This window comes from Helianthus annuus, chromosome 4, assembly GCF_002127325.2.
Source record: "Helianthus annuus cultivar XRQ/B chromosome 4, HanXRQr2.0-SUNRISE, whole genome shotgun sequence".
Taxonomy (NCBI): domain Eukaryota; kingdom Viridiplantae; phylum Streptophyta; class Magnoliopsida; order Asterales; family Asteraceae; genus Helianthus; species Helianthus annuus.
In genome coordinates, this window is record NC_035436.2 from 25,550,383 (window position 1) to 25,562,298 (window position 11,916).

At 36.2% G+C, this 11,916-nt stretch overlaps 2 protein-coding genes across 2 annotated transcripts; both read right to left on the bottom strand.

The window, feature by feature from the left end:
* Positions 1-1,792: 1,792 nt before the first annotated feature.
* On the bottom strand, positions 1,793-6,643 carry LOC110935981 (probable cyclic nucleotide-gated ion channel 16). Its single transcript, XM_022178341.1, has 7 exons — positions 6,062-6,643; positions 5,394-5,606; positions 4,984-5,291; positions 4,787-4,898; positions 4,010-4,246; positions 3,105-3,502; positions 1,793-2,243 (listed from the first exon to the last, which is right to left on the bottom strand). The coding sequence occupies exons 1-7, from the start codon at positions 6,503-6,505 to the stop codon at positions 1,943-1,945; spliced, it is 2,013 nt and encodes a 670-aa protein (XP_022034033.1). The 5' UTR covers positions 6,506-6,643; the 3' UTR covers positions 1,793-1,942.
* An 802-nt stretch (positions 6,644-7,445) lies between these two features.
* LOC110935983 (serine palmitoyltransferase small subunit A-like) lies at positions 7,446-11,684 on the bottom strand. The gene is made up of 4 exons (XM_022178342.2): positions 11,343-11,684; positions 10,323-10,423; positions 9,867-9,939; positions 7,446-7,664 (listed from the first exon to the last, which is right to left on the bottom strand). Exons 2-4 carry the CDS (start codon positions 10,411-10,413, stop codon positions 7,652-7,654), a joined length of 177 nt encoding a protein of 58 aa, XP_022034034.1. The 5' UTR covers positions 10,414-10,423; positions 11,343-11,684; the 3' UTR covers positions 7,446-7,651.
* Positions 11,685-11,916: the final 232 nt, after the last annotated feature.

Here is an 11,916-nt window from a genome sequence, read left to right on the forward strand (position 1 = left end):
GTAATCATTTAAGTATGTGTGCAAAGTAATCGTGACAAATCAGCTTTGGCCAGAAATGAGACAATCACTTTAGTTATGCACTTGTCAAGCATGCTAAACATAAATGAATTAAATCAGCTTTGGCCAGAATTAAGACATTTCACGTTTGTAATGTATACTTAACATAGCTTTTATAATACTTGAACAATAAATAGATGTATTAAATCAGCTTTGGCCAGAATTGATACATCAGAAGCTCATTCAAGTTAAGCTATTTTGGTTTTGTAAAAATTATCTGATTCTGATTAGTTAATTAAGTGTTAACAAAACCAAGTATTTAATAGCAAACCACCTGTTAGCGCGGATCGAACTTGTGCGATTAGTCAGGCCTAAAACTTGTGCGATCAGTGAGGCCCAAAACTTGTGCGATCCACAAGTCTTGTGCGATCAACAATGTCTTGTGCGATCCACAAGTCTTGTGCGATTACCCTTGTGTGATTGTCTTGTACGATAAGATCATATCATATGTAATCTGATCTTGTGCGACTGGCTTGTGCGATCAGATCATATCTGATCTGATCTTGTGCGACTGTCTTGTGCGATCAGATTATAACTGATCTGATCTTGTGCGATCAATACATTGATGATTTCGAAACCCACAGTTAATGGCTGTTAATTGTGATAATAACTAAAACTCGAAATGTAAGGGATTTTGGGATAGTATTTCCTATTTTATTTTTGATCTAAACTTATCAAATGATTTCGAAAATAATAACTGAAATCTATTAACAGTTTTCGAAATTTTAATAGATAAAATTAAGATCAAAATCATGAAAAACACCCACTAATCCAAATTTTATTCCAAAATTTAGGGAATTTTCGAGTTTTCTTAGAACATTACGATGAACCCTAAAAAATAAAAACATAATTCTGGAAATCCGAAACCTGAATTTTTAATGGTTTTTGTAATGGATTTCGTGACAACAAGTTTAACCCTTTATGATTTCGAGTCAATTTATCAAATAACCTTTTCCGAAAACAGGGATTTCGGCAACAAGGAACTCGAAAACAGTTTTGATTTTAAGGCTTAAAAAAAACTTCCGTTTTCCAGATTTTTGATCCCAGAATAATGGATACAAAACCAGAACTGATTTATCAACATATGCTCTGATACCACATGTTGATCAGTTCTGTTTAAATATAATGGAAAACATGTGAATAACATACCTGTTACAGCAGACAGGCCGGTAGAGAATCCAGTCAGAGATGCAGCCATTGAGTTCGACATCTTTGTCAAGGTGATCCGGTTCCTCCTTAGGGTGTAAGGTGATGATGGTGATGAAACCGAAAGTAGGGTTGATTTCGGTTTAGGGAGAGAGTCGAATTATGATGTTATGAGGGTTTGTAATTGTGTAATTTGTCTAACCATTAAACTCTCTAATAATCCCCCTATTTATACACCCAAGAGGAAACCTAATTAGTTAATAAGGGTAATATGGTCCATCAACAATTACCAACTAATTATTAATAGGTTATTAATATATTTTGATCTAATATAATATAAATGATTATAAAGGCTACAAGATTAAATGTTACATTAATAATATATTTAATCTCACATCGCATGCATGGTTTACCAGATTAACTAAGGCGTTACATTCTCTCGGGTTTATCAGATCTAAGGCGGATCCTTTCTATTTTATTTATTCAGCACAAGGAACTCTTCTGTACATGTTGGTTTATGTACAACACACTCAGAGAAAAATGGTTGCTTTGATTATTGCTCTAGTTTCATGCTAGGGTGCTAATGATATAATGATATATGTCTTTCAAATAAACAAAAATAAATTCGGAAAAAGTAGCAATTTTCAACTTGACCCGACCCGTTTTGACTTTTGACTTATGACTGACACTTAAACTCGTAAAAAAAAGTATCGGCATATACGCGTGCATAGGTACGGGCTTAAGAGAAATCGGGCTCATCTGGCTTAAACAATTTGGGCATGGATGGAGCAGAAGCTACAACACCTTCCTTGTGGCTAAGCCCTTTTCGGGTATTTGCAGCAAATCTTGAGGCTAATATAGTAGCTCCCAAATGTTGGGCATTTTGGTCACTTTCTCCATCATCATTTTCATCATTATAGTATTGGTCCAATAAGCCTTCTTGCCTAGCCAGTTCTTCAGCCAGTTTCTTCCTCTTGTGCTTTCTCCATGCAGCTTGTATAAGACATGATCCCCAAGTTCTCCACTGGTGCGAGTAGTACCTGACGCCAGTTTCACCCCGTTTAAGTTCAAATAAGTCGGTTCGGGTTATGTGTTATTTCTAACGGGTCAAATGATTAAAGTGAAAAGATTTAACTAAAAGAAACGGCTCGAAAGCCATTTGAAATGTACTCAAATACATAAAACCTCCTAAACCACTTTGTTAAGGAAGTTCATATAATTTTTTAGAGTTAAATGCCATTTTAGTCCCTGTGACGTGGACCATTTTGCCAGTTTAGTCCAAAGGTTTCATTTTTCACCTGTGGGTCCAAAAAGGTTTCATCGTTGCCATTTTAATCCACTGGGTTAACTTCATCCATTTTTTCTATTAATGAGAAGGGCAATTCGGTCATTTTATATGGCCGAATTGTCCTTCTACTAAACAGAATTACATATAAATGACCGAATTACCCTTCTCGTTAACAGAAAAAATGGATAAAGTTAACCCAGTGGACTAAAATGGCAACGGTGAAACCTTTTTGGACCCACAGGCGAAAAACAAAACCTTTGGACTAAACTGGCAAAATGACCCAAACTACAGGGACTAAAATGGCATTTAACTCAAATTTTTTAATATAACAGTTTTTGTAATCATATTCGATATATTATTTTTTTCAAACGTTTAAGAAAGAAAATAAAAAAGTGTTTCGGGTCAGCTCAACCCGATCTGATCTTTTTCAGCCCAAACTAGAAATTATCAATGTAACATTTTTTTTTTTGAAAAGTAAAAAACATGTAATATACATGTTTTTAAGCGTTTTGCACCAAAAAAGTAAAAAAAAAAAAAGCACCGAGCCAATTTCTTTTTTAAACAATTTTCTGTGGAACATATGTAACAGGCGCGTTACGCACTGTTACTATACCTGAACGCGTGTTGCAGCTTCTTGCTGTGAAGTCGTTTAAACTGTTTAGCGACAAATCTTAAATCTTCTGCTCGAAGTGCAAACGCTTCAACTTCATTTAAAGCTTTAACAGTCCGAGTCGAGGATGGGAGATTCACATTTGACTCAGGAGTCAAAGCCCAAGTCAACAACTCTTCACCACAAAAGTCACCAGGTTTAAGAGTGATTGAGTTGAAAAATCCGGACCGTCCTCCATTGGTTGTGGAACTCTCAAGTTGACCTCTTATCACGAAAGTCATCTCGTTGACCGGATCCCCTTCACGAACCAAATGTTGACCTTTTGTGCTCAATGATTGAACAAGGTGTTCACATATCACATCTAAGAGTTGATCATCATCCATTTGTGAAAAGAAAGGTACCTGTGAAAAAACGCACCTTAGTCTATAAGAAATACAAATTAAAATATGAAGATACAAAAGAGTAAAATGTCATTTTCATTCCTGAGGTTTGGTCACTTTTGCGACTTTTGTCCAAAGGTTTGTTTTTCCGCGTATGGATCCAAAAGGTTTAAAATCTTGCCATTTTCATCCGGCTCGTTACCTCTATCCATTTTTCTCCATTAAGTCAGGGGTATTTCCGTCTTTTTTGCTAATTTCAAAGGCAATTCGACGAAAATAAAATGGATGGAGCTAACAAGTTGGGTGAAAATGGCAATATTTCAAACATTTTGGATCCAGATGCGGAAAAACAAACATTCGGATGAAAGTCGCGAAACTGGTCAAACCTCAGGGACGAAAATCACATTTTACTCAATAAAAAAAGATGAAACTAATTATGTGATAAATCAAAGTCAGATGATCAGCATACTAATTGTCTTATTAACACAACGTCAAACATCTAAAATGACCAAAAAAAAAAGAACTTACGCGACGAACAAGGGCTAAGCAAAGATGCCTTTGAATTTGACGTCGTAAATCCAAAGGTAGAGCACGAAGAATATCTTCTTCATCCACACCTCTTGTAGCAAGCCATTTATACTGAACAAATCTACGTATTTTATCTTGTAAATCCGGTGGCAATTGTCTGTGCCTCATCCACTCTTCAGTGTCTCGTCGTTTGACCCGCCACTCTTCCAGTCGTGCTGTTGTAGATTGGAGGTATGTCTTCACAACATAAAACAATCAGCCAAGAGTTAAAAAAATATGAAAAATCATGAAAGTTTTTTTTTTTTTTTTTTGAGTAAAATGCCATTTTCGTCCCTAACGTTTGGCCAGTTTTGCGACATTCGTCCAAATGTTTGTTTTTCCGCATCTGGATCCAAAAAGTTTGAAATCTTGCCATTTTCATCCGGCTTGTGAACTCCATCCATTTTTCTTCTTAAAATCAAGGGTATTTTAGTCTTTTTTTTAACTTAAAGGGTAATTCGGTCTTTTGAATACTTGTACATTATGCTAAATGCTTGTACATTAAGTGAAAAAGACCTAATTGCCCTTTAATAACAAAAAAGGACTAAAATACCCCTGACTTAACTGAGAAAAACGGATGGAGTTAACGAGCCGAATGAAAATGGCAAGATTTCAAACGTTTTGGATCCAGATGCGGAAAAACAAACCTATGGACAAAGTCGCAAATTTGGTTAAACCTCAGGGACGAAAATGACATTTTACTATGTTTTTTAAAGAAAGAATAGATTTACTATGTACCTGCATATTGCCAATGAGCAAGCAGAATATAACTAAGCCTCCAAGGCATACAGTACAGCCAAAGAGTGTTTCTCCGACACTGGTACTCGTCTCTAGATTTTGTCCGTACGAACTGCATACCAACATCAAGTGGTTCAAACATTTTCGACGAAAACTAAAGTTACATTTTCTACGATGCGAATGATTTAAGACCATACCTTAGACTTTTCAAGCCGAACCAAAAGCAAAAAAAGTACTTTTCAAAGAACGGTGCGGATGTAACGCCTTCAGTGAAAGCAGGAGCGTACATTCCAAACGTAAAATTAATCGGGCTAGTTTCGGCACTACAATTGCTCAACACTTTAGTATCTTTCAACCACGCGTCACGACCTGGCTCATCCACATGGTCACAATCGAAATACACACGATTGCACGGATGGGTCACGTTTTCCTCTTTCGAACATTCTTCTTTCCAACACGAGTATTGTCGTTCAATGGCGAGTAGATACCATGAAGCTCCAATAACCTGCACTGGCATTAGAAAAACAAAATAAAGAAAAAACGATATAGTGTCGCTTTTTACTTACATGATACATTGTGAAGAGAGTATACAGCAGAGTTTGCTTACATGACTAGCAAGCATATAGAGCATGATATAGTAAGCGGCTCCAGCCCAAGCGGTTTTGGCGATTACGCCAGTAGTTTTGGTAATGCGTTGGTTCAAAGGAAATATGACAAACAGTCTTGGAATATACTGAATGATGATAACGAGCGATATTGAATGGTTCGCGTGAGCCGCTGTAGGACTTTGCACTGCTGGAATCACAAACCAGATGAAAAGCTGCAATACACAAATAAATAAGCTAAGCTGCTCGTGAGCTACTCGAGATCGTCTCGCTAAAAGCTTGAATCAAGGCCAGCTTAAACAAGCTCGAGCCTAAAGACGAGCTTCATTTATTTAGCTCGAGTTGGTTCGCGAGCCTAAACGAGCCACCTATTATTAATATAACTTTATTTAATATATAAATATTTATATTTTATTATTATTATTATTATTATTATTATTATTATATATAAAATTCTGATAAAAATAACTAAATAATATATAAATTATGTTATATAAAATATTTTTTATTATAAATATATAAAAGATTATTATAAACGTATATAAAACAACAAATAAATAATAAACGAGCTGAGCTGGAGTTGGAGCTTTAGAAATTCAAATTGAAACAAGTCGAGCTCGGACTCAATCTCTTGCAACTCAGCTCGTTTACGCCCTATTCACGAATCTACCTGCGGCAATGGGAGAGCTGCAGCCAAATCAACCGCAAAAGTCGTTCTCAGATACCGAAGAGCAATCTTCCGCGGATCCATAACCAGATCCCCCCTCCCAAAAACTCTCGAATTCGGGGCCACATACGCGGTCCGAAACTTAATAAAAATATGTATAAACGATATCACATCAATCAACGAACGCCACACAGTAATAATCGCGGCAAATCCATAATCGGACCGCATACAATACTTCTTTCGTGCAATCTCCGGAACAAGAAAGTAGAGCGGATCGACGAACAGCGCGTTGAGGCAGGTGATCAAGAACATGTGGTTCCATCTGGTGATGAATTGGCCGCCGGGATCGAAGATTTGAGTCCACCATGAGTTCTTAGAGTTATTCGGGAATGTGGATGGTGTTGGTTTGGAGATTATTGTGGTTGATGGAAGACGAATGTAACTCATGGTGATTGGAATCCATGGAACATTGTTCAGATTTGTGTTTGATTTTCATGGAGGAATGTGAAACCCTAAGAGAGAGAGAAAGTTGTGGATGTGAGAGAAAAGGGGGGGAATTAACGGTTTTGACATTATGTGGCGCGAATTAACGGTATTTTAAACGTGTGAGTGATAAAAATGGCATATCCGGGTCGGGTCAAAAATAAGATCCTGTTAAACTTTCTTGTTCTTCTAGTATGTTCTAAGATTTTATATAAAGATTAAGACTTTTTGCTTGCATATATTAAGGAACTTTAATAAAAAGTGGTTACATTATACAATATGTGTTGAATTATAAAATATTTGTTATTGACTTATTGGAAATCGGTGTTATTTTAAAATGATTTTAATAGTACATTTAGCTTCAAGAGATCTCTATTACTAAACTCTAGAGAATTGTATTGGTTGTGATGACGATACAATTAAATAAAATTCTCAAAATTATGCAAAAGCAACTGTTAGTCTCGATGTTGAGGGAGGGTGTATTGGTGACTGAGCTATGGTGTTGAAATAAGTATGTGTATTGAGTGAGTGAGAATAAATGTAATGATTAATGACATATTAAGATCTTCAATGATACGTGTGCGCGTACACACACATTGAAATAAGAAATTAGTTTGTTATTGGTGGTCCCTAGTTTGTTGTATCTAAAGTAGTTGTCGTGATGTGGCATGCGATCCCCCAACCTGGCCAAATATTGTTACTTGGTGGCACGTGGTTCTTATCCAGGCTAGATATTGTTGCTTGGTTGTTCACAAGTCTTTAGTTTATTATCGGTGGTCCCTGATTTGTTAAGATGTATGATGATCCTTACCAAGATAACTGTATTTAATCCATCAAAATTAACCATCCATTGGTCTATACGACCCAAGTCGGTCCACAACCAGCGTGCTTGGCACCCGTCTCGTTTTAAAAATGTGATCAACTCATGTTCGATAATTTACATATCAATTCAAAAAACCATTAGATATTCACTCAATCCTTCAGCATTGTAAAACAAACATCTGCTACAACATGCAAATCTGTTCACCATGAGGGAAATTGTTACCATAAAAGAAAAATCATTCAACTGCAGGCTCCTTTTCTTCTTCAAGTCAAGTCTATGCTCAAGCTTCACCATATATACCTGAAGAAATATAATTATTGATTCATATACTTCAACTACTTATTGTACAGTTTCATATCAATGGTTAACCTTTTTTATTCAGATGCAAATGTATAGAAGACGAAAATTGAAATGTTTGACTTACTGACGCAGTTTCGAGTGCAATCAAATGGCTCAAGAACGATTGACTAATCAAAGACGATAGGTTCAAGAACAATGTTCTTTAATTATAAATCAACCAAAAAACTCATAACAAATAAACCTTAGCTTCCTACTTATAGGGTAAGAATCATAATCTTGAATAAATTAGCTCGAGCTCATTTGGCGTATGCAAACTTTCGAGCTGATATGAGCTCGCTCGGGTAAAAAGCACGTATAAGAAAGAAGCCCATATAATAGAGAGCACATATACAAAGCCCAGTTGTCCATGAGAGACTTCTTTTTGCCCCAAGTACCTAACCTCCACTCGGGTTGTAAATGTGCCGAGCCATCCGTGAGCTACTCAAGACTGGCTCGCTAAAAACACGAATCGAGCCAAGCTTAAACGAGCTCAATCCCAAGCTTGAGAGCTTTTATTGAGGCCCATTAAAATAAACGAGCTCGAGCACGAGCTTTACATATTGAGCTCGAGCCGACTTGTGAGCCTAAACGAGCTTTTTATATATAGTGTTTCTTATTTAACATATTAGTATATATTTATATATAAATTATCATTATTATTACTATTATTATTATTATTATTATGATAAAAATAATTTAATAATATTATATTTTTTTATATACCAAATTTATAAGTACACATATATATTAAAAATTAAAATAGTTATAGAAATATAAAAAATTAAAGAATTAAATAAACAATAAATTATAAATGCGCTCAGCCCGAGCTTGAAGAATCACTCACAAACAGAGCTCAAGATCGAGCTCTTTTAAGTTAAACGAGCTAAGTTCGGCTCGGCTCATTTACACGTCTAGCCTCTGAAACACCAAGTTAAGACCACCAGTAATCATCTCCACTCAAACCCATGATGAGGCAAGTGTCATGATTCCCCCTACTCAGTGTTGTCCTAATTTCTGCCAAAACACAGAGCTGGTTCTACCTCAAAACTAGTTTCAAAGCCGGGGTCAGCCGGCAAACATGGTGTTAACCGGTTATACCCGGTCAACTTACACATTTTCAGCTTTTCCCTTATTCCTAGATTCCTATCTGCACCTAGATTTGATTCTTCCACTGAATTGTGTTCTAACATTCCTTGTGATGACAATGGAAGGAAGACATTTAAGTCCAATAAAAATAGAAAGCAAGTTCATGGTGTCACCAAGGGGGACGGTAACTTGGATGCTTTAGCAGGTAATTATCCCTGTTTTTTTTGCTTCGCATTGTTAATTTTACTGAAAATTTCCGAATTTTTTTTGTAGTGTAAAAATAGAAAACAGGGTTGTGGCTTCAATCGAACACCTTGTGTGTGATACCTAAGATTGGTGTGTCATCACTCCTCTTGGGTTCCTCATCACTAATACGATACATCAGTTTTGATGTATCAGTGTAGCCATCGCGGTCAAAATACTATATATCTTCTATTATATGTTTGATATTATCCTTATTGCCTCCTCCTCGCCTATGTCTTATAACTCATGTCATCTCCGTAAAGTTTGCCATGACGTATCGATCCAAATCTTACTTATTGGACGGATATCCTTGCTCGAGTTGCCATGACACAAAGTTCAAATTCCCTTCTACTGGAACTCACAGCTTTGATCCCAATTTATAATGGATGTATCTAACCTTCACTCGTCTAGATGCCAACCAGGCGGAGGATATGACGTGTCATTCCTCACGTCATTGTATTCCGTATTCCATGGAGACAGCCAATTCTCTCGGTCCTCAACATATAGTGTATCGCTCTAGTGTTGGGGCTGAATATTAAAATGTCGTTATGGTGTTTCGTCTGATATTGTAATTTGTATGTGCAATTCAACAACTTACTAAACATGTTAATTGATTTACACTTTTCTCGGGAACGCAAGCATTTGGAGCTACATGTTCCCAAAACCCTAACCGTTTTGACTCACTAAACATTTTCCCTTTTCTGTTACACAACTCACCCATTTTATAACCTCTATTAGAACTATGTGTGTGGTTAAGGTTGCAATATTCATAAGCACGTGACAGATCCATCTATGCCACTTTTAGAAAGCTTAGAAAAGGAGAAAAGACGCTACCTTTTGCAGATTTCATCAAGGTTACGGTATCCATTGTAAAATATGAACCACATCAAGACAGCAACCACGGCATCTATCATGAGTTAAGCCAATCAAAAGACTCGAAACAAGGTCAATGGAACGATATGCAAGTTAAAGATGCCAACGTCAACCCATTTAATACAGGGTTGAAAGCTGTACCAGATGTATTTTCAATGTATACACCCACCTAAGCCATTTTATTCAAAAATTTAGGTTATTACTATAGTATATGTTAATTTATAATCATATTTAGTGCCTTGCTTATCTATTATGTATTTTAAAGCTAGATGCATATGTTTTTGGGTCAACTGATCCCGTACCAAAGATTGACATATTTCGAAACCGTTTACCCACCCCCACCCATCTTCACCTCGTATGACATATGGTAGACTCGTATACGTAACTATTAGGAAAAGATATTATTGAAAAGGATACTGAACAAATAACGCTCCCACGGGTCCAACATGTATAGTCCAAAAGTGACATTGTAAAGGTAGATTTTCCGTTGAGCCCAGTTCATCGACATAATATTAAACCTACAAACACAAAAACATAATTAAAAAATGTAGAAATTATAAAAGAATGCGGATTTCGATTATAGTTACCTAGCATAATAAAGCTAGATGTTACATGGACGGGAACATTGAGTTCTTGAAAGCATAATATTTAACAACTTAGGCAACAACTAAATACATAAACAAATATAGAGACAAAATGATACAAAGATGCTAACATTCTCATACAAGATTATAAATGTTAAAACTCAGATGAGGTGCGCTTAGTCCCACTTTCCAGGCTCAGCACCGCCTTCTCGCTTTGCTTCAAACGGACTTCCAGGCCCTCAGGTCCATTTTTCAGGCGAAGTTTTGACGAAATTCCGGCCAAAAATCGTCTGAGCTGGTTTCAACAGGTCTTAAACAATTATACCAACCCTAAATAAGCTTGAAATGAACCTAAAACGACCTAAACTAGCCCTAAAGAAGCCTAAAACATGTCTAAAACCCCTAAAAGTTGTATTTAAATACTCCACGCCTCCTTGCACCGAGTCCCAAGACTCAGCCTTGCGCCTTTGACAACTTCGGTGCTATGCAGTTAATATTCGTTATCGGTCCCCATGTGAAATATCAGTACCGATATTATCGGTGATATTGACCGATGTATCACCGATATGTGACTGTATATCATCAATATTTGACTGATATTTGACCGATATAACCGATATTTACAGTAATCAACTCAAGTCATGTACTTTAGATTTATTTCATCATAATCTCCACATAAAACAGCAACAATTCAAATTATTGTGATTTAGGGCATTAATTCAGTATTCAAAAACATGAAACTGGAGATCCAAATATTCGAATTTACATCAAATGGGTAACAAGGATATAAGAATCAAGATCCAAATTGATTTAAATCACACAAGCAAACACACAGTTTAGTATAGACGCAAACCTGTAGTGAAATCGGGCAGCGAAGAATTCGGGTCGGATCCCAAAATATCACATATGAGACCAGAAAATATTGAGATTCATTGAGATATGCAACATAGGAGTGCACGTGGTTTCATTGGCTGTCACGTGAGACTTTCATAAACATAGAACCCAAATCTGAAATTAATCAAACTGAACCAAACCGAATAAAAAAGAACACTCGGGTGTTATGTTATAGAGTAAAACCGAATCATGAATACCCTTGAACAATATGGTTGATTACACGAAAGGCCAAGTTTCACGTTTTTTTATGCAAATAATCGATTGGTCATGTAACGCAAATGATATTATAAATGCTAAATTCTTATCAATTGCCAATTTGCCCTTATACTTGGTAAAAAGTTAATGATCTTCATTTATTCTTTTTATCTTCTCATGGGCCATGTCTATCATTGACGTCCAACAACTAGCAAAATATTATCTCCCCAAACCAACAGAATTTGTCGCAAAATTGTTGTAGTTGACTTTTACCAGTCGTCCGACATAATATTTGATGCCAAATGTAATAAAGAAATGGATTAAGAAGTCAATTATCA

What these genes read in the sequence shown, in the direction of transcription:
- LOC110935981 (XM_022178341.1), bottom strand. Translation starts at nt 6,505, where the DNA reads ATGAGTTACATTCGTCTTCCATCAACCACAATAATCTCCAAACCAACA. An exon ending in CAGCTCTCCCATTGCCGCAG is followed by an intron (nt 5,607 to 6,061) that starts GTAGATTCGTGA and finishes TGTGTATTGCAG; the next exon opens with CTTTTCATCTGGTTTGTGAT. An exon ending in TTCGGCTTGAAAAGTCTAAG is followed by an intron (nt 4,899 to 4,983) that starts GTATGGTCTTAA and finishes GTTGGTATGCAG; the next exon opens with TTCGTACGGACAAAATCTAG.
- LOC110935983 (XM_022178342.2), bottom strand. Translation starts at nt 10,413, where the DNA reads ATGTCGATGAACTGGGCTCAACGGAAAATCTACCTTTACAATGTCACT. An exon ending in GTGGGAGCGTTATTTGTTCA is followed by an intron (nt 9,940 to 10,322) that starts GTATCCTTTTCA and finishes AACTCATGATAG; the next exon opens with ATGCCGTGGTTGCTGTCTTG.